This window comes from Mesoplodon densirostris, chromosome 7 (genome assembly GCF_025265405.1).
Source record: "Mesoplodon densirostris isolate mMesDen1 chromosome 7, mMesDen1 primary haplotype, whole genome shotgun sequence".
Classification (NCBI taxonomy): Eukaryota; Metazoa; Chordata; class Mammalia; order Artiodactyla; family Ziphiidae; genus Mesoplodon; species Mesoplodon densirostris.
The window spans coordinates 68,925,078-68,947,059 of record NC_082667.1 but is presented as its reverse complement, the minus strand read 5'-3'; the positions used below and the strand labels follow the sequence as shown (position 1 = coordinate 68,947,059).

General features: G+C 46.9%; 1 protein-coding gene across 8 annotated transcripts in view; it reads right to left on the bottom strand.

Annotated features, from left to right (window-relative positions):
* Positions 1–21,982, bottom strand: part of BMAL1 (basic helix-loop-helix ARNT like 1) — a 106,041-nt gene that overhangs the window by 12,592 nt on the left and 71,467 nt on the right. For 3 of the 8 annotated variants that reach the window (XM_060103338.1, XM_060103342.1, XM_060103339.1), the window contains 11 exons: positions 20,867–20,990; positions 19,687–19,910; positions 17,391–17,429; positions 17,053–17,094; positions 15,552–15,709; positions 13,720–13,799; positions 8,799–8,891; positions 7,556–7,673; positions 4,889–5,038; positions 1,939–2,185; positions 518–624 (listed from right to left, as the gene is read on the bottom strand). In XM_060103338.1, coding sequence (XP_059959321.1) covers positions 518–624; positions 1,939–2,185; positions 4,889–5,038; positions 7,556–7,673; positions 8,799–8,891; positions 13,720–13,799; positions 15,552–15,709; positions 17,053–17,094; positions 17,391–17,429; positions 19,687–19,826 — 1,174 coding nt within the window. In that variant the 5' untranslated portion in view covers positions 19,827–19,910; positions 20,867–20,990. Of the gene's footprint in view, positions 1–517; positions 625–1,938; positions 2,186–4,888; positions 5,039–7,555; positions 7,674–8,798; positions 8,892–13,719; positions 13,800–15,551; positions 15,710–17,052; positions 17,095–17,390; positions 17,430–18,835; positions 18,925–19,686; positions 19,911–20,866; positions 20,991–21,982 lie in introns of those variants that run through there. The other 5 variants (XM_060103341.1, XM_060103343.1, XM_060103340.1 and 2 more) reach the window with 4 other exon arrangements.

Sequence of the window (21,982 nt, the reverse complement as noted above, 5' to 3'; positions counted from 1 at the left end):
GGGCTGAACCAGGGTCTTGGCAGTGGAGGTGGCAGAAAGGGGCCTCTTTGGAAATGCATGTCTGAGGTGAATGAACAGTTCTGATGGAGGAAAAAGTAAAGGAGGGAGTTGATGTTGGTTTCCATCTCAGAAGGCTACATATTTGGCCATGCCATTAATCAAGAGGGAAATGTAGGAGGCGATGCAGGGTTTTGCGGAAAAGAATTAGATCCGTTTGGGCCATACGAAATCTTTATAGGGTCCAGATAAATCCTCTGAACAAGAGATGCCTTCTGGAAATTGCCCTGGCCCAAGTATAGAAATCTGCTAGGCAGTGGGGTGGGGAGTTATCTGTAAGGGGCTAGATGGGGCTGGGCGAAGCAGTAGCCTCCTCTCCTCACAGCTGTCTTGGCCTGAAGACCCCTGGGCTGGTTGACTCCCACGTCACAGAGGCAGATTTCTCTGCGAGGTTACGTGGACTAGTCTAGAAGCGGGGGGTGCACTTTAAACTTAAGACCTGTTGTACAGCCCAGCTTACCTTGCCTATGACATTCTGCGAGATGTCCTATGTCATCTTGGTGAAAATATTCATAACATGAGGTGCCTAGAAGTTCTTGTGGTAAATATGCCAAAACAGCTGTTGCCCTAAAAGGGAATTTAAAAAAAAAAACGAAAAAGCCATTCAGACGATTAACAGCATCTCTCCACCGGCTGAATCCCGCCCGCTACAGCCAGTGAAAACAAGGTCAAAGCCAGGGGGGTTCAGAGGGCTTATTACATGGGTTTTGCTTTATGGTTTTTTTTTTTCTCATGACACTGATTTCAATCAGGGCTGTAAAAACAGAGGGAAAGCAAGCAAAGAATCCTTTCAAAGGGGCTGTTAGCACAAGATGTCAAATTTTAGGAGGTTTAAAAGTAGTAACTGTATTAGATAAAAACGTGGTAGAACTCTGAACTCCAGGGCAAAGCTTCTCCAATTTACCGGCTGCTTTTTACCAGGATGACCAAACACCAGAAGCTCCAGCAGCAGGGCCCACAAGGACCTTTAGAGGTGGCCTCCTCCTTTTCCAGTATTTAGTGACTATATCTAATAGCCAGAAAAATTACTACCCTGTGAATACTCTTAAAGAGGCAGCAGAGAACAGTGGAAATTTGGGGACATCTGGGTTCTCAGCCCAGGTCTACTGCCGATGGGTTGTGAATTCTGGAGAAGGCCAGGCTTCAGGCTGAGCCTCAGTTCAACCACCATAAAAAATGAGACTGGACTAGATCAGTGCTGTCCAGCAGAACTTTCTGAGAAGACAGAAATGTTCTACCTATGTGGGAGTAGAACCTAAAAAAGAGTGGATATATGTATATGTATAACGGATTCACTTTGCTGTACTGCAGAAACTAACACAACATTGTAAATCAACTATACTCCAATAAAAATTAATTAAAAAAAGAAATGTTCTGCATGGATACCATTAGACACATGCGGCTGCTAAGTACTTGAAATGTAGCTAGTGAGCCTGAGGAATTGAATTTTTAATTTAATTTAAATTGATTAAATTAAAATTAAGTTGCCGTATGGAGTTACTATAGCAGATGACTGACTGTATTGACAGCTCAGGACTAGATCATCTTTTCTGAGTCCCACATGCCAGAATTTCAATCACAGGAATTAATGGTCCTGGAACCTTCCATGGATTCAGATAGCATACTATGCCTACTATTTCTCTTTCAGCCATGGACATCAAACCACCCCACTTCACTGTCTCTACATGCCAAAGAATAACATGGAGAAAAATCTCTGTATTTATGATGATAACCCACTGGGTCTCATTTTTCAGCAGATACACCCATCATTTCCTTCTCTCTGTCCCTAAGAAAGACAGCCGATGGCCCAGTCTTCTCTGCTTTACTCAGGGTTGAAAATCCTCTACCATCATTGTTCAAGGGTAATGTGCAGACTCTTACCTCTGGTCTACAAAAACAAACTTCCCATCTATTGCATGCCGAGAGACGTATTCCATAGATTTCACCCTGATTTCCCCGTTCGCCGGTTGTGGAACCATGTGAGAGTGCAGTCGTCCGATGGCGACAAGGCAGCTGAGATTACACCCCTCGTTGTCTGGTTCGTTGTCTTCATCCAGCCCCATTTTTGTGGGCGGCCAACTTTTCAAATAGCCTGTGCTGTGGATTGTGCAGAAGCTTTTTCGATCTGCTAGAAAGCAAAGTCCATGGTCAATGTCAGTGTGGCTTTGGGGCCTGGGGGCACAGGCAGCCTAGTCGGGGAATGTAGGTAGGGAGTCAAAATATAAAAACCAAAGCCTTACTGTCCAGAAGTTAGCATCTAGTGAGAGAGAAGACAGAAAAAACAGGTATCATCCAGTGTCATATACGCCTTGTAGAACTGGTTACAGCAAAAGGGCATCACATGCACCAAGGAAGCAGTAGCTAAATCTCCCTGGGGAGAAGAAGCCCGCCCCGAAGAACTATGAAGGAGGTGGATCAAGAAGGATGAGCAATGGGTAAGGGACCAGAATCTGTAAAGGCTTGAGAACATACAAAGGCACAAAGAGGTATCCTGTACAGGAAACAGCAAAGAGCTCCGTGTGGCTGAAGGGAAAAGGGAGGCGTTGCGGGTAGAGTTGGAAGGGCAGGTTGGGAGCATATCGTCGGAGCCTTGGATTATTTGCTCACAAATGTGTTAACCTTTTTCAGATAGGAAATGGAGAGCTTCCGAAGGTATTTAAGTGGGGAAACAGCAAAATCCCATCGTGATTTGGATGTTCTAGGAGCAGAGTGTTGGGTGAACTGGAAGACATGCACGAGATGCTGAGGACTGTCCCATGGCAGTGCTGGGAAGAGGAGGCAGGGCAGGACACAGGAGAAGTTTCTGAGCTTGGACTGTTGGGACTTGGTATGAGTATCAAAATATTTGGTATGAAAAAAGAAAATAAAGATGACTCCAACTTTTTCAGATTGAGTGGTTAGCTGGTATTATACAATTTATTGACACAGGGCAGAGAATATAGAGTAAGTTTTAGAGGAGAGGGAGAAAAGATTTCAATTTGGGACACATTAAGTGTGGAGCACCTGTGGATTCCAACAGTAAACACATCCTTATGGAATAGTTTACCAAGCATCAGGTCTATGCTAGTTACTGGGAAACAGTGGAAAACAAATCAGACCTGCCTTTGTGGAATTCACAGTCTAATGGGGGAGAGATATTTTAAACAAATAATCACACAAATAACTACATAACTGCAACTGTAAGCAAGTGTTAGAAAGAAACCCTGCAGGGTGCTACAAGCAGACATAAGGCAGCCTGAGGGAGGGAGGGAGTGGCAGACATTGAGGTCCACTCTAAAGGACAAGCTCGAGTGAGTCAGGGAGGGAGCTGGGGGCGAGAGAGGGGCATTCCCGTCAGAGGTGACAGAGTGCACGGAGACTTTGGGTCGAAAGGGTTTGGAGGCATCGAAAGGAGGTCAGCAAGTCTCAAACGTTATGGAGTAGTGTCAGGGGCGGGGGTCTGCAAAGTCACATGAAGGATTTTAAACTTTTCTTCAAGAGCAACGGGAACCACTGAAGGGTTTGAAACAGGGGACTGATACGAAGATTGGCTCTTTTTTTTTCCTTCTATTTCTTGGCCATGCCGCGTGGCATGCGGGATCGTAGTTCCCCAACCAGGGATCGAACCTGCACCCCCTGCAATGGAAGCGTGGCGTCTTTTTTTTTTTTTTTTGCTGTACGCGGGCCTCTCACTGCTGTGGCCTCTCCCGTTGCGGAGCACAGGCTCCGGACACACAGGCTCCGCGGCCATGGCTCGCGGGCCCAGCCGCTCCGCGGCATGTGGGATCTTCCGGGATCGGGGCACGAACCCGTGTCCCCTGCATCGGCAGGCGGACTCTCAACCACTGCGCCACCAGGGAAGCCCGAAGCGTGGCGTCTTAACCACTGGACAGCCAGAGAAGTCCCAAGATTTGCTTTTAGAAAGGTCACCCTGGCCACGTGAGGGGCTGGAAAGTGTGAGGAGCCTGCTTCACCAGGCCTGTGAGATCCAGGGTAGCCTCCATCTAGCGATAGTAACAGTAAACATGGAGATGGATAAACACACTTCAGATAACTTCTGCAGGGGCAATTCATGGCAGCAAGCCTTTATAACTGACTAGATCAGGAGGGAGGGAAAGGGGGTGAGGGTGCCCCCCAGGATTCTAGCACGCACAGCTAGATGGACAGTAGTGTCATTTACCTTCGAGGGGAAGCTCAGGTGGTTACTTCTACATATATCACGTTTGAGATGCCCTTGAGATGTCCAAGCAGGTAGACTAAATAAGCAGTTAATTTACAAATCTGGAGTTCAAAAGAGAAGTGCAGGCTAGACATATGAACTTGGAAGTTAGTGGCATATAAATGTCATTGAAAGCTAAGGGGGCGGATGACATTACCCATGGATGAGTATATATCTACTCTTAAGAGAAGAAGGCTGGGGACAGAAGAGGAGGAAGCAACAAAAGGAACCCGGAAGAAAGCCCGGAGTGGGAGAGGACAGGAAGAAGAAACACTTCACAATGGAAGAAAAATGAGAAGTGTCCACTGCACTTAGCCACCTGCAGGCACTGGTGAACTTAGAATAATTCTGGTGGGCTCGTGGGTGCTGGGGAAGCAGGGGGCTGTGACTTAGAGAGTATTCTTTCCCAACCACAGGAAAAAAGACAGGACTTAAACAGAGGGAGCCTTCCCACAAACCTGTGTCATCGTGACACCATCGGGGCCTTCCAGCTCCCCCCACCGCTCCCCAACTGCCCCCATTGAAGGGGGGCTAGTGAGGTCCTGGCTGCAATCCTGGGACCCGCTGCTCTGGGCCCACCCCCTGCTGAGCGCTCCACCTGTGATAGGATTTAAAGAACTGTTAAGTGGTTACCTTTTTTCTTTGAGCAGGTGGAGGGGAAATCCTTGTCTTCAACCTTTACGGAAGGCCTGTTACACTTCATCCTACAGAAGAAAGAACGCCGTGCTCCAGAACATAATCGAGATGGCCCAGGGGTTATATCTGTTTTAACTGGAAGTCCAGCTGCAAATCAATACACAAAATGTGATAAACTGAGGGTAGTGTTGTCTGTCAGGAGGGGGAGTGTGCCCTTGAAGAAAGTCTTTTCTTTCCTGCCTCGCTGTTCTGTAACAATGACGTGACCATAACCCCTCTCCTCAGTCTAGGCCTTAACAGATGCTGTATGGACAGGGGTGCTGTCAACCCGGAATGCTTACAGATCACGAAGAGTGCGGGGACTGATGAATGGACTAGGTGCTCCACGGAATACAGAAATACACACAGGGTTCCTGTCCAGCAGGAGTGGATGGCCGAGAAGGGGAAATGGAAGTTCACCAGGAAAAGACTAATGATAACACCACGTGACGTCTGAGTGATCAGTGCCAAGTAAATGGCAGAAACAATCGGTGTTTCCCGGAGGTGGAAGCGGGTGGGCTGGGACTTGGAGGATGGCCAAGGCCTGGATACTGGGATGGAAAGGAGGCAGCGGGACCGCCTGAAGGTCTCAGCCCCGGCTGGACGCCAGAACCCCCGGACGCTCCATCAACCTGCAGATTCTGGACCCCGTTCTAGATCTGTGCTTCCCAGTGTGGTAGCCACTAGCTACGTGCGGCTATTGAGAGCTTGAAATTGGAGGTGTGCTGTACGTGTGAATAAAAATAGGATTTCAAAGACTTAGTGCCAAAAAAAATGTAAAAGACCTCATTTTGGATTTCGTGTTAAATAAAATACAGTATTAAAGATAATTCTGCATTTATTTTCACTTTTTTAAACGTAGCTACCAGAAAATTTTAAATCATATAAATTTCACATATAAATTGGCTCCTATCTGTGGTCTGAATTATGGTTCCGGACGAACTGAATTAAGAGTCTCTGGAGAAAAAGCATGACTGTGATCCTGATAGAAACATGGGCTACTTGTCGGTGCAGAAGCCAGGGCTGCAGATCACGTCTGGGGGAACAAGCGCCCACCGCCCACCGCGGGAGCAGCCATCGCAGGAATGGCTACTGCCGGGGGCTCCTCCTGGGTCTCCCTGCTCTCACCGACCTCCCACGCTGCTGCCCCAGTGATCCTCCCCGAATGCCAATCCGAGCCTCTGCCCCGCCTGCTTCACAGCCCTTCACTGTGTCCCCACAGATGAAAAGGTCTTCGTGGTCCAGCCCTCTCCCTCCCCTGCATGTTCTGTTCCAGCGGCACCGGCAGCCCACAGCACCGCACGTCTGCACCCGTCCACAAGTCATTTCCTCTGTGCCTTTCCTCCCTTCATCATTTGGCAAACATTAATTCATCTTTTCAAACCCACCTGGAGCTGTCACCTGCTCCGTGACGCCTGTACCCACGCCCACGTGAGCATTAATCGTCGGTCTCTATGCCTGGTACTACAGCTATGGCTGCACCTGTTATGAATGGTACTGTCTCCTTGTCTCCCTGACGACATGGTAAGAGCTTTAGAGGCAAGGACCAAACAGCATTCATCTTTCTCTTCTGAGGTCACTAAAAAAATTGCAGGACCATACTATAAAGGGCAACAGGTACCAGGGACTGCATTGTACTTACAGGAAGAAGAGGAGTGCCTTAGTGAAAAGGATGATTTAAAGGAGATTCCTCTGGTGGTTATTTCCTTCCAGAGATTACAATGGAGAGCTTGGAAGCAAGAAACTAGTTAGGCTATGATGGCACTGGGCCAAGGTAAATACCACGTTGTGCTTACTCTGTGCTGGAAACTATGTACTCCGTTATTAGCATATTAAATCCTCACAACAACTTGATGAAATAGGTAACATTTTGCAGATAAGGAAGCTGAGGCACAGAGAGGTTAAGTAACTTGCTCAAGGTCACACAGCTAGTAAATGGTGGAGCCAAGATGCGAGCCCTGCATTTGACTCCAGAGTCCGTGCTCTTAACTGCTGGAGTGCACAGCACCCCCATGGGGCTGAAGGAGAAGAGAGCTTCTGTGGCCTCACACAGGAGGCAGGGAGTGGGTGCAGGAGCAGGAAGCTGGGGGAGAACGCAAGTGATGGCTCCACTGCTGCAAGAAGGAAGCAGGGAGGCAGGCGGCGGGGTGGGGTGGGGCATCTGATGAAGAACCACTTTGGTCAAAGAAGTGTCATATTTACACTTGAAGTTTTCTTACTTTCATCTTATGAGGCTGCATGAGTGCAACTCAGATAAATAGAGGTGATTTTTTCAGGGGGAACAAAGCAAACTGATGTGAACCCTTTAAACTCAGGAACATACAACTTGGAATTTCTAGATTCTGGAAAAAAAAAATGACTAAAAATCGGAAAAAATCAAATGAAAGTAGCTGTTTTTCCTCTCACGAGTTTGGACATTGAATTTTTTTCTTCTTTATGTAAAACAAAAGAGAAACAAACACAAAGTAACATAAACAATCCCACTTAGCCAAAGACAGCACCTGGGACCCAGATAAAGGGCAGAGAGGTAGGAACCCAGAGGCTGAGGTCCGCACACACTGCTCAGCCTGGCGCTCAGCTGTCTGGGCAGGCAGCTGAGGAAGCAGCGGCGGATCCCAAACTCACTTTTTGCATCTATGAGCCGTTCCCGGGGTGCAGTGTCAGAGGAGGAGAGCTGCTCCTTGACTTTGGCGATATCTTTAGGATGCAGGTAGTCAAATAAACTCTGACCAATCAGATCATTCTGTGGGAATGTATCATCAAAAAGGACAAGTCAACGGCACGTGGAACATATATTAACCAACAAGGGCTGGGCCTTTACTCTGCATTTTTAAGCACGAGAATTTCAAATATTTCATGTGTTAACATGTGCACACGTCCAGTCACTTTGCCTAGATATAGACACAATGAATGAGGCACTGGGACTGTGGTTTTGATAAGACACGAAGGAAAAAGGGCTCAACCACGTACAGAAATAGTTCATGCTCCTCTAAGGCAAAAGTCTTTCAGTATGTATTCCTTTTCGTTTATTTCTGAGGCCCACAGATTCCCTTCTAAGACCTCAGAGGGAGGAATGTAGGGCCTGGGCTCTGACTCTATCCATTAAACCTCTGTTCTTAAACAAGTTGTGTCATACTATTCGCCTCACTAGCCTAACTGTTAGCAGAGATAAAAATAACTTCTTCCATAGCTTTGCTCTAAGACTAAAAAGAGCAAAACACCTTGGAAACATTAAATTTACATTAATTCTAATTTATATAAATGTTATTTTGATTCTGCAATTCTTCTGCTTTACTAAGTTTCCATGCAAATACCAGCATGTGAATGAGTGAATGAATGAAAAAAACGAGTAAAAACTCTAGGGACAAAATAGGTGAAAAGCTCTGTTCTAGAAGCTTTTATAAATGGTTATCTTATATGATCCTACAAACAGTCATAGATTGTATGGATTATTACAATCATTGTTTAGAGGACGCTGAGGTTCAACAGAGCTAATAAGTGACATATCACTGTAGACACAGTATGGGTGGATTCCCATTTTTCTTATTCCCTGGTATTGTACTGTCTGCCTACCTGTCTTCCTTGTCAGTCAGCCCCTTGCCCCCCGACCCCTACACTGTGGGCTGTTTATCTTGCAGCAGTGAGAAAGTTACAATGCTGATAAGGTCGAACTTCCCAGTGGGGGAAGCACATTAAAGGAAGTTTTCTAAGTTTATATTCATTTCTGTGTAAAGAATTTTCTGGAAGAAGGATGGGGTGGGGGAATATATAAGCACTTCACACGTCACTTGTCCACCATAATTATTCTGAGAAGTGGGGTGACCCTTTTGGCTGCTGTGAGGCTGCCCACCAGCAGCAGGAACAGTACCTGGCTGTAGTTGAGGATCTTGAAGACAGACTCTGACACAAAGAGGATCTTCCCTCGGTCACATCCTACGACAAACAAAAATCCATCTGCTGCCTAATCAGGAGAAATGGATAATCAATTTATCACACTTCAGGAAACATGATTTATAGTATAGTCACTCTGATAGCAAATAAGGATTGTTTTCTAAGTATCCAAAGCACAGGACTGCAGTCATCGACAGTTTCACAAGTATCCTGAGAACAGGATGTTCAGGACAAATGCCTTCCGAGAATAGTAAGATTCTCTCCAAGGCAGATATATACACGTGTTTTATCTAATGATTACAGGGGAACGTCCCATTAGAGTAAGTTCTGTTTCAAAGCAGAACTCAGCTTAAGAATTTTCCTTTGATTGCATGAAGGTCCAGAGAAATCCATTTCATTGCTCTAAGTATAACAATGCTGTAATATCAGAGAATCTGAGAGTGGAAGGAAACTTTAGGATCAGAACCCCCTGGTCCAATGTCACAGCCTCTATCCGTCCTCAACTCGAACACCTGCATTTCCAGGGAGCTCTCGGGAACAGTGGTTCTCAACATTTGAAGTGGGGTTTGCTTTTGGTGTTTTATGCTGATGGTCTGGAATGGGGCTAGATCACTGGGGCTATGATCATTACCCCCTCCCCATCCAACCCTTACCCCCATCCCAAAGTGATTCTAACGTACACAGGCTCGAGAAGTACTGCTCTCAAGTATTATCACTTGACCCAGGGCTGGGCTGTTTGTCTCCTAAATGATACAAAAAAAAGAAAAGCAAAAATTTCCCCTGACTTTCTTTTCGTCTCTTCTTCACTTTAAATACAGGTAAAAATCCAAAGGGCCAGTAAAGATAGGTGTGGAGACAGGACAGTATTTGTTGGATAGACTGAAGCAGGTAAATAACAAAGCTACGGTACCTAAGAGCTTAGGATGTTTTGTGCATGTGTGACTGAATCCTATCCATGACTTTCCAGGCGGGCAACTACTCAACTCCCGTTGGGGCCTTCCCGGTGCCAGGGAGGGGGCTCCGTTCTCTACCATGCACTTGCTCTATATTCAGCTACCATGGTCTAAATCACAGTGCGTCGTTATCTTGCGTTATTTGCTGGGCCGCAGTCTGTCCTTTGGAAGAATCTAGAGAACCTACTCCCTTTTCCACAAAAGGGCCTTCAGGATGCAGTTTAATTCAAAGAACTAGGAAATGAATTCATGTGCCAGAAGGTAACAGAACGGTACATGCACTTGTGCTGGGATAAAAGAAGTGAGTAAAAGGGGAACAGATTCACTATTGCTGTAAGAGGGCTTGGCAGGCTGTCCTGCCAGAAGGAAGCTGGGGATGATCCTTTCCTAAGTTAGGTCTCTGAGCTGGCCCAGGGGCAAGGGATGATGGTGAGGGGGAAGCGGCTTCCCAAGCACCATCTGCTGGAAGCCTCATTCTGTCAAAAAAGAGAGTATTAATAACCTCCTCACTTGCCTTGCTGACAATCTTATATCTAACCAGAGAAGGGAGTATTTTGAGGCTTTTCATTAATGAAGCGATGTGGCACAAAAGATGCCCGGGAAGAAGGTGCCCGTGACATCCTGGAAGAAATGCTGGGCAGAGTCAGGCCCAAACTGGTGACACGAGTGCAGTGGATTTGAACACACTGCAGGGGAGGGAGAGGAGGTTCCAGAGGCTGGTGAACACGGTCAGCGCAGGGGAGGCACAAAACATTCCGACGCCGCTTTACTCGGGCAGATAAACACCAGCAGGTGAAGGAGCCGGGGCTGAGGGGACAGCCAGAGGGCAGAGGGGTGAGAACACGAGCACCACGGGGCCCAGGAAGACCAGGGCAGGCTCGCCCTCAGGGAGGACGGTGTTAAGTTAATGAATGACACGGAGCCCAAGCAGCCGCCACGTTTTCAAAACTCGGGACATACAGAATTCAGACACTATAAACTGATCAGGTTCACTGCTCCTTGACACGCCGGTTATTAAAGATATTTTGAAAGCACTTAGTAAAGAATGCTGTTAGTCAGATTTGCACTGGTAAGGAAAAGTGGAAGTCCAGTTCCTGCTGCCAAACTGTTCAAACATCATCTGAGTGGACCCTGCCATCTGTTGAAGGAAATTCCCAAGAACTGGGCACCTGGAAGCGGCAAGGAATCAGACAGTATTTCACAGCCACTGAGATGGGCCAGAGATGTGAGAAAAGTTTCATCAGGGAAGACAAATCACCACTGAGGCTGTCTGAGAGAGAAGAGCAGAAAAGGCAAGCCCAAGATAAAGTATTTAGCTTGGATAGCATTAAAACCCTTATTCCAGACCCTGATAAATGTGGGCATCTAATAGGAAATCATTCAGAAAAGCAGCAACAAGACAATTATTAAGCACTTGTCATCACAAAAAGAGCTGGTTTTATACATATACATATTTTTTTTCTTTAAAAACACCAAATTTGGACTTCCCTCATTGTGCAGTGGTTGAGAATCTGCCAATGCAGGGGACACGGGTTCGAGCCCTGGTCTGGGAAGATCCCACATGCCGTGGAGCAACTAGGCCCGTGCGCCACAACTACGGAGCCTGCGCTCTAGAGTCTGTGAGCCACAGCTGCTGAGCCCATGTACAACTGCTGAAGCCCCCGTGCCTAGAGCCCACGTTCCGCAACAAGAGAAGCCACCACAACGAGAAGCCCGCGCACCACAACGAAGAGTAGTCCCCGCTCGCCGCAACTAGAGAACGCCCACGCCCAGCAACGAAGACCCAACACGGTCAAAAAAATAAAATAAAATTTTAAAAAGTTCCAAATTATCAGTATGGCAATTAGGACCAGCTACATTATCTGTAGGGCCCAGTACAAAATGAAAATGCAGGGACCCTTGTTCTCAAATACAATTTTCAAGATGGCGACAGCAGAGCATTAAACCAAGTGCCAGGCCCTGTGTGACTGCATAGGTTGCATGCCCATAAAGCCGGCCCTGGTGGTCTCTCTGGAAATGCTGCAGATATAGTTTACATCTTAACTCCAGCAAGTCCTCCCTGAGAACAAGGACACCTTTATGAAAAGGATGGAGGAGTGAGGGCAGAGTTGGGTCTTCCGAGCATGCCTTGAGAGGTAACCAAATGACCATCGCCAACTTCCTGAGAAGCCTTGGTCCCACCCTACAGTGTTCATCAGTGATTGGATATTTGTAGGACAGGGCCATGCATAACCAGTAAGTACTAAAATGTTTGCTGAATTAGCTAATGAATGAAAATGGAAGACAGAAGACATACGTATCCAAGCTACAAGTCGCATGAAGCTCTGAAGGATCGCTAATGATAAGCTGCAATATAGGACTATCCAATAAATAGATATTTATTGGATCGATAAAAGAGAAGTTCAAAAAACTGCACCTACGCACGATGGAAAAAACCTGGCCTAACAATAATTCACGTACAAGAGAGCCGGGGAGGGCCACTATTACAGCTACCCCGGATGTGGCACTAATAACATGGCTTCTAAGGCAAGGGAGGCTACCAGGCGATCCAACCCCAGGCCAACCAGGCCACAGCTGGAGCTCCATACTGGGTTGTGGCAGCCACTCCTGGAGGGAAATCTAGCAGACGGATGCGGTTCTGGAAAGTATGTGTGGCAACCGCTGCTCCCGACCCCCTGCTCTCCTGCCTGCGTCTACGATACTTGTTCTGCAACATGCCTTGCAGCTATGGGGGACCAGGTGACATCTTCTGGATAAGCTGAAGTCCACTGTTGTGCTTCCAGGAAGGTGCATCCTTTCTTGGTACAAAAGACGGCTGGCCTGGAGCCTCCCCTGCCCTTTTTCTGGCTGATCAGCTGCTGAGAGCTGGCACAGGCCGTCTCACTCCAATGAGGCAACAAGCTGCATGCCAGCTCAGCAGGGCTGTGTGAGAGGACAGAAGGGCCTGGTTCCTGCTGACCTCACTGAGCCCCTAGACGAGCCCCTCACAGCCTACCCCAGGGCTGGCTATGCTGGAGAAACACAAAGCCCTGTTTATTCATCACGTCTTCTGTTCCTTGCAGTTAATACAGCATGTCACGAGGGGATGGACAGAGACTACTGGAATGAGCAGGCAGGCCAGGCTTACAGAGGGCCTGAAGCCAGGGCGAGCTGAAAATGTGTAGCGAAGATGCAAAAATCCAGCTGGACTAGCCTCTGTGCCGGGGCTTTGCAAACTTCTGCTCAGAGAAGTGAGGTCAGCCCTGGCTGTGGCGAGATGAGGCAGGTATCTTTGCCTTCAGCGGGGCTTCTGTTTCTCTTTTCACAGTTTGCAAGAGGACACGTTTCTGAATTCGGTGTCTCTCCCTTCAATTTCCAAGTGCATCTCGCTCTACCCAGAGCAGACCTGGCTCCGCACAGAAGCCAGGTTCCCGCAGTGCCACTTCAGCTGCCTCTCTGCAGAGCCTGGCAGGAGAAAGTGAGCACTGCAGTCAAGCAGGTGAAAGCATCACCTCCTCCACTCATTTTCCTCCTCGGGCCATGGTGTCTTTGGAAGCTTGTTGTTTTGATGGAATTTTGGTATAAAGATTTAGGTGGCTGTTTTTGTGCTAGTGGTTAAGTGATGAGAAATTCTCAGTTGCTCTCAGTTTCAGGCCCTTTCTAAAACCTTCCTATTCAGGAAGGGGATTCTTCATTACCTCCTGTTTTAACAAAATCCTGCTCTTCTGATTTAAAGTCCCAGTAGCACAGACCTTCAATTTTTGCTTGAGCAAGGGGAGAAGAGGAGGGTCTCAGGGAAGAGATGTGAAGCCTGTTCAAACAGTAAGAGCAAGGTGGAGACCCCAAAAGAGGAAGTCAGCCTAAGCAAGTTCAGTGTTGAGACATCAAATTCCCACACGCTGGTACTTAACTCTGAAATTTGTAAAAATAAATGTTGTGTAAAACAATCCCATAATTGCAACATACCCTGAGAATAAGGTGTTTCAATTCATCATCTGATAGAAAAGTCGGTTTGTAGTTTGCTTCTGTGTATGGATTGGTGGCACCTTACAGGGGAAAAAAGAGAAAGCGTTGGACACTGTATTTTCAGATGTCTCGTTCCATTCAACTGCCTCAAACCTTCCAGATGCGGCCAGGCCTTACCACTTGGGATCTAAATTTTGTCTTCTTTTTCCTTAACGGAGACAGGGCTAGATCTGACTTTGGACAGAAGCCTCTAATGCCAAAGAGAATTCCACCGAAAAGCAAACACTGTTGCCCACAGGAGACTTGGCAAGCTTGCTTTTGTCACTATAGTGAAAATCAGGAGCTGACACAGTTAAAAAACTGCTTCTAAGAGAGAAGGCAGCTCTAGAAGCAAACTGGTAGAGACTCCTGGGAGGTTCCCTCCTCCCAAGATCTATATTAAATGGGTTGTCTAGCGGTTGCTCAAATCTCCACTCTAAATGTTCTTGGGAAATCATCCAGACTGCCAGGCCCTGAGTAAACACCCTGTAGAAGGCATTTACTGAGAGCTCCTCTTCATCAGGGTTGAATTAAATGAGCTTGGCAACCCGGAGAAATGCATTTCTTCAGTAAGTGCAACTCGAGCTCCCAGGACTGGAAGGCACAAGACTTAGGTTTAAAAGGCTGTCAATCTGGCATCTTTCAGGAGAATAACTTAGAGAAAAATGCCAGCAGGAAACGACTTGAAATCTGCAGAATGGTTAGTAAAAGAGTGAAGAAGTAAAATGAAACGATCCATAACAATTCCAAGTACCACCGGGAAGGAGGGAAACAGAACGTGTCCTGACTTTCATATCAACCAAAAAGGCACATATTACTGACCCACGTCCCTGCTTTTTAGGGTAACTTGAGCTCTGCCACTCTTTTCCTTCCAACGTAATAGAAGTTAGTTATAACGATTTAATCTCTATCTTCACTAATATGAATTTTAAAATGCCATTCTCCGGGCAAAGGATACAACATTTTTGAATAATGATTAAAAGTCAGACAAAGCCAGCTACTTCTTATTTCCGGTGGCTTTGTAGAAATATAAAAGACATAATTCTTTTACCACACAGGTCAGAGATCTGAGTGAGCGCCCACTTTCCAATTTCCTCAAATAGTCCAAGGCTAGCTGTGGAAAATTCCAGGAACCGCATTCACTAAAATGCCCGATACAGTTCGGATTTCTCCTGTGGTGTGGATAAGTCACTTCCACGTCTCTGCCTCTGTTTTCTCACCCTCCCCACACTCGGAAAAGAAGGAAAACACTGCTTCCCTCATAAAGAGTTGATCTGGTTTGGGAAAATTCCAGGAAGATGAAAATATCATCAGTGTTCATTCCTGACAATAAAACGCAGCAAGTCCCACCAACCAGTGACTCACTCTTCAAAAGGAACCATGATGAACTTTCCTCTTCAAAACTGAAACTGACTTTCCTGTGTCACTAAGGGCACCTACATTTCTGATGTATATCATTGTATGGGTGGGGTCCAGGCACCACATATGCACAAGCTGGGACTTCAGCAGTGTCCTCTCTGATATGTACGTGCATATATACACATGCACAGGACATAGCCTCCACCCTCTGGAGATGCAGGACAGCAAAACTGCATCTTGATACCCACAGAAGCTCAATAATCGTTTCATTTGGTACCAGGTCTATTGCTGAAAATGACAGGCATATTACTTACTCAAGGCTACACATTTGCAAGTAATAAACATTTGTCCCTAAGGGGACTCGGGAACATTCTAGGTAAGGGTGGTAACATTTGTGAGCAAGGGCGTAAAGGACAGTAAAGCCGGGATCTCACCTCGTAATGTTTTCATGTGCTGAACAGCCATCCTCAGCACAGTAAGTTTATCTAATTTCCTGGACATCGCATTGCACGTTGGTACCAAAGAAGCCAGTTCATCAATAAAACTGTTCATTTTATCCCGACGCCTCTTTTCAATCTGGCTGTGAGCTTCCCTGAACAACAATATGAAAAATGATTTCTGTAAAATGTAACAGAGCATCAAGGAAACGATGAAAATTATAGCTGTTTTCAATATTCATCTGTCAAGGCAAATTTAGAATCTGCAGAATGTTTCAAACTAGGCCTTCCTACTAAAGTCACCAAAAAAAGTGGGCTCACTGCCAGGTCAGTATTTTTTTTAATGCTCACCTCATCCTTAGAATTGAGAAATATTACAAAAACTGTCTTTTCAGAGTAACCTGAGCTGTTAATTTCTCATTTCTTTTCCTCTCAGCCCCAATAAAGTTGGATTTTATGACGGGGTGAAGGAAAGAAGGGAGGTGGAGGACTCAAAGGGCAAAGCATCCAGAACAGACATCTGTGAGGGCGCCACGCTGAGCTGTCTCTGAGGTTTGTGGGGAGCCTGCTGTGTGGCCTGTCGGAGACCGACTGATTGAGACACCAGGTAACTAATGCTGCCGTCCTTGGGTCGGCCATGACCCCACCTAGACGCAGCACTTGCTACATCTGTCCCCAAGAGTTTCCACTGAGGAATGTCACACGCCTTCCTCCCTGGAATTGCTGCCTGCCGAGTCAGCGTGACACTTCCATGGGCACACACTCCCTCCCTGACTGGTTTGCACCTGTCATTTGTGACTGTCCCCCTGAAGAGGTGTGTCAACAGTGGAAACGTAGTTTGCTGCCACTGCCATAGCAACAGAACCGTGGGATCTCTCGCCAAAGCTGGTCCATGAGGGAAAAGCCAGAAGTGTCGGGTCAAATTCTGCAGCCCCTGGTTCTGTGTCACAATACAGACTCAAATGGCCCTGGGGCTACTGGCAGGAGAGCTCAGGATCTGCATGGAAAGGAGTCGCAGGCATGGCTGGAAGCAGGAAAGACGGAGTTAGAGAATCTCCTTGAGGGAGCAGGGCACCCCCACGTCTAGTCTTCAACTGCACCTTGCTGAGCAATAAGGGCACTTTCAAAGGCTTGGGACAGCCCGGGGAACCGAGTCACTGAGCCAGGTCTCCCCGAAGGGCCCTGAGTCAGGAAGGAGTAACCTGTTGAAGACGGAGAAAACCTTTAGCCTTGATTTATCTTCTGCTCCCTCCAAAGTCTCCTTCAGGTTAACTGTGCTTAGACGGCAAAGAGTGCAGGCGGCTCAGCCTGGAGGGATGGAGGCGGGGGCAGAGGCCACATCAAGCCCGGGCCCCCCATCCCCTTCCTCCTTCCCTAAGGACGCGACAGTGTCGATGACCGTCCGACAGACAAGGACTGGATATGCAGAGCCTCCTTGGCTACACACCAAGCAACCAAACCAGGACAGCTTATAGACAGAAGAAGGGTCCGAGCTCACCTCGCATTTTTGATCCTTCCTTGGTGCTCTGTGTATTCTAACCTGGAAAAAAAAAAAAAAGAAGAAACACAATGTCCTGGAGATTGACAGCAGAGTTACACATCTGTTTTCTTCCCTGCCTTATCCCTGTCATCTCTACGTGACACACAAGAGCTTTGGTTGTTGGCCACACTGGGGGCGGGGGGAGGGAGACAAGTTCAAGCCCATAGGTTCAAGGCCTCCTTGCTTATCCCTAATCAAGGACATGGATGGAACCTGCACCAAGTAATAGAATGTTTAATTATGCAAAGAAAATGGCTCTAAGGATGCTGAAGTTCAAATGACTAGATTCATGGTACCTTCCATGAGGGTCATCTTTGTCTGTGTCCATGCTTTCTCTGAGAAAACAAAAGAGAATGTGACTGTTAAGAGATACAAAATAGCTTCTTATCATAATACAGAAGGCCCTCATTTATCCAGAAACCAAGCAATTAGAAAGCTCAAATAGTCATAGTATTGACTCTTGATGTATAAAAGTAAAACAAACAAAACCAACTTGAACCTACTATAAAACCCAGACCAAACAAAAGTTATATATACCGTCTCAATAGAGTTTGCGTGTTAACATATTTTCACCGTATTGATTGTTTGAGAAAATTGGGAATACATATAGCATTTATGAAAACTCTTAGGTAACCAGAGTATCCGAGTAACTGTAACACCTCATTCCCCACCTCCATCATTCTGGATAAATGGGGTTCACTCATTTGCAAAACACATCAAGCATCAAATATACTATATATTTAGTGATGGTGGGTGAGGTGGGGAGGGGAAATCAAAGTACCCACAAAGAAGTACTGAGCAGAGCCCCAAGCCAGCTCTTCAAAGGCACTGCTACCCAATGCTTTGGTTCTCAACTCAGTGGGAAACCCCGAGCCCTGAGGAACTGGGACAGAGGGAGGCATGGGGTTGGGGGGCCACAGAGATTCCTGGGGCCACAGCAGGGATCTGCCTTCCTTGCATGGACTCCAGAATCCAGTTTTCACATCACCTTGTGGTTCAGTAGAAAACAGATTGAAATCCTCAGAGGAAGAAGTTCTAAATCCCCTGGGTCAGCTCACACCCTTCTCCAACCCCTAAATCACTCAGGAGGGCACTGACCACCGTCTGGGCCTCCTCCTTTCTCCCATAAGAAAGGAGGGATTATGACCTTCCAAACAATGTCATCTCAAGGGCAAAAACAAGTTGCTCAGGAGCACTGAGGCACATCACGGGCAGTCTAGAACAGTGGTTCCCAACCAAGAGCCCTCGACTTCCTCACAGGCAGAGACTTTCTCTAGCTAGTCCTGAAGTTCAGAAGAAAATCTACAGGCCACAGGGGAAAATGACAACCCTCTCTTCCCTTTTGTCTAGACTTGTATCTGCTCACTGAGGCAGATGATCATCTCAGGTGAAAAGAAGCTCTGCCCTACAGGTATGAGTTTAGTACGTTAAAATGATAAGAAAAGGATTATGGTTGCTTAATTAATAGGGTCTCCATGAATTACAGAAGACCTGCAAACTGGGGTCCATGTGGGAAACCTGAAAGTTCTGGATGGAGGCAAGGTTGGGAACCACAGATCTAGATAGCAGAGGTCTTAGAACATGTCAAGCCCTCCATCAGCACTGGCCCAAGACAAAGGCTCCACAGAAAACATCTAGTTTCCCTGTTGGGGAGTTATTGCCATGGAAGAACACCCTCAGTCCTCACACCCACTCTCCATCCCCTGGGCGTCCACTCTCTTAATCATCTGGGATCACTTACTTATTACTCATAGCATCTCCTAGTGGGCATCTGACCTCCAGCCACTGTGCTCCCCAAATTCGACCTGTGAACTTCAGCAGAAAGGACATCTGCTGTAGGGGGATACCTCCTTGGAGATTTTCCCTCATTAAACAGAAGAAAACCTCTCAAATGGACATTTGGGCAAGACTCCACACAGTTGCCTCTACAACACAAAACGTGCCTTTGGATGTTCTATGCTGACTTATTCCCTAGATGTTTGTACAGCTACAGAAGAGTTGACTGTAAGTGTGAAAATTTACTTACTCAAAGGAAAAGCCATCTAGTCTAAAAAGAAAAGTACTATTTAATATAAGAGGAACACACTAACTTAAATAATGTTTAAGGACAATATCACTGTTCCTATACTGTTTCCAGAGATGACCTCTACTTGTTCACTCCATAAACGTTAAGTAAGCCGTTGATGTCCTCCTAGAGAGAGGCCTTCGGGCAAAGCTCTTTCTGAAACCACTGAGGTTACATCCAGGGACTTAGCCCTCTTGCTCAAAAGAGCAAAGGAAAATGAAGAAAGGGGTAAAATGTGGAGCCTGGCTTTACGGCTATTCTTTTTCCCTCGATGTGGAACCATCTGGGGACAGGAGCGGGGAGTAAACACCTCAGCAGTACTGGAAGCTCCCTCCTGCTTGCAATCCAGGGGGAAGATAAAGGGTAAAATCAACTACTGTGTGGCCACCTGGAGTTGGATCTTTCATTCCCATCCCTTTTCACAGAGAGGATCCCTTCTTCCAGGAGGGACAGTAGAGGCCCTAGATGTTCATGCCTGTGAGCCGACACCAAGTTTAGCCAGAGGAAGACAAGCCCAAAGGCCTTACTGGTAGTCCGTGGAGCTGCCCTTGCGTTTCCGGTTGCAATCCATGCCACCGGTGCCCAGGGGGCTGGAGAGGAGGTCGGTGGCACCTGGGGACATGAAGTCGCTGATAGTTGAAGAAATGTCCATTCTCTGTTCGGCCATTGGAGTCTGGAATAGGTACAAGGAGGCACAGAGGCACGTTTATTTCGACGTGCTCTTCTAAGGTGGAGGACGACCAGGGTGGCTCTGTGGAGGGAAAGGGACTTGATTACAGCACCAACATCTTTCTCACCCAGCCAACCGGAACAGGACCAGGTAGAACTGGAAGCGGCATCCTATTTACTCTAGGAGTTACTATAGGTAATTTAGGCTCACCCACTCATTTTTCTTGTAGACACAAAGCTCAGAGAAACTGGGTGGCTTCTCCTAGATCCCCGTGCCAGGGCATGGAAGAACTAAACCAGAACCCAAGGCTCTAGAAGTTACAGCCCTGTGCTCCTCCCACGGAGGGGACCAAATGTCCCAGCTATTCTGACAGTCCTAAATTAATCAAATCTAATCAATGAAATATGATCTACTTGTTATCTTTGTATTTTTAAAAATTTATTTATTATTTCATTTATTTTTGGCTGCTGTAGGGTCTTCGTTGCTGTGCACAGGCTTTCTCTAGTTGCAGTGAGCGGGGGCTACTCTTCGTTGTGGTGCGCAGGCTTCTGAACGCGGTGGCTTCTCTTGTTGCGGAGCACAGGCTCTAGGCGTGTGGGCTTCAGTAGTTGTGGCACATGGGCTCAGTAGTTGTGGCACACGGGCTTAGTTGCTCCGCGGCATGTGGGATCTTCCCAGACCAGGGCTCGAACCCGTGTCTCCTGCATTGGCAGGTGGATTCTTAACCACTGTGCCACCAGGGAAGCCCTATCTTTGTATTTTTATTACACATTTTTATCAAAGTTGTAGGAAAGCAGAAAATATCCTTTCTCAGCCTGTAAGTCCCACTTGGGAGTCAGGAAAAAGTGGTCCCTCAACATCACTGGCCCAGGCAAAGTCTGTCCTGTCCTCCCAAACTGTCCTTTTGTACTCAGGATTCCACTGCAAGGAAAACCTTGCATAATGAAGTGAAGACACTGCAAACACTTGCAAAACATTGAGAATTCATATCTTAAAAGCACAAAGTAAGTCGGCCCAAAGGAGAGGCTGGCAAGTACCTTGCAAGGGACTCCAACTGCAAACCCAGTTGAAGGTGGCCGTGCGCTGCCCACTGTCGGGGTCCAGCTCCAAGTGACCTGACTGGGGCTGTCACTCCCACTCTCTGGGCCCGAGTTTCCTCATCTGCAAAGTGAGAGGCAAGGGTGAGCTCTTGTTTTCACTGTCACTATTGTGCCCACAGATTAGAGACTTGAGCCCTCCTGGTTAGGCGTGTGCTGTGTTTTCACTCTCACGACCATTGCTGGAGTGAACATCTTTGTGTGCGTAGCTCTGCACATTTGAGCTATTATCTCTAAAAGTCAGACTGACAGGTCTAAAGGGGACACACATTGTATGTTTTGGTAAATACTGAAACACTGTGCTCCAGAAAAGCACCAATAATTTACATCCCCAGTAAGAGCCCTTGTCAATCTGAAAGAAAAAAACGAAACCTGTTTCTACTTGTAATTTAAGATTATTACGGATGGTGTTCCTATGTTTATATGGGCATTTCTTGGTTTTCCTTTGTGCCCACTCATGTCCTATTTTCCTACCATATTGTCTTTAGGATCGATGGGCCTCCTAACTCATGCTCACCTGGGCACCTGAACTGGTGGGAGAAAAGCATGCAACGACCCTTGACTCTTCGGCTCCGTTTATTCTCCCACTGCTACCATACTTGCTCTTTCCTCCTCAAACCTCCAACATCTCCCCAATCCTCATGCTTAGCTGATAAGTCTGCTTCTACTTCACTGAGAAAGGAGGCCAGCGACCACTTCTACAGCTACCTAGATGCTGCAGGCTAGGATCCCAGCCCCAAAGCATGCTGACCCCATCCTCTCTTACTAGTCCAGACCATCCGCCCCAATCCTGCATCATCCACTTCCCCAACTCTAAAGCATCACTCCCATTAGGATAAGAACACACTGAAACAACTCTCATCTTGTGGGGGGAGAAAAACACAACTTTTTTGAACTCCATTCCCTTCCAGTTACTGCCCCAATTCTTTGTTTCCGAGTGCTTTCCTCTTCCCTCGCTATAACTCAACTCAAATCAGGCTTTTGTCCCCATCATCCCACTACAACAGCCCCTGCTGGGTTCACTAGTGACCTCCTCATTGCTAAATCCAACAGCAA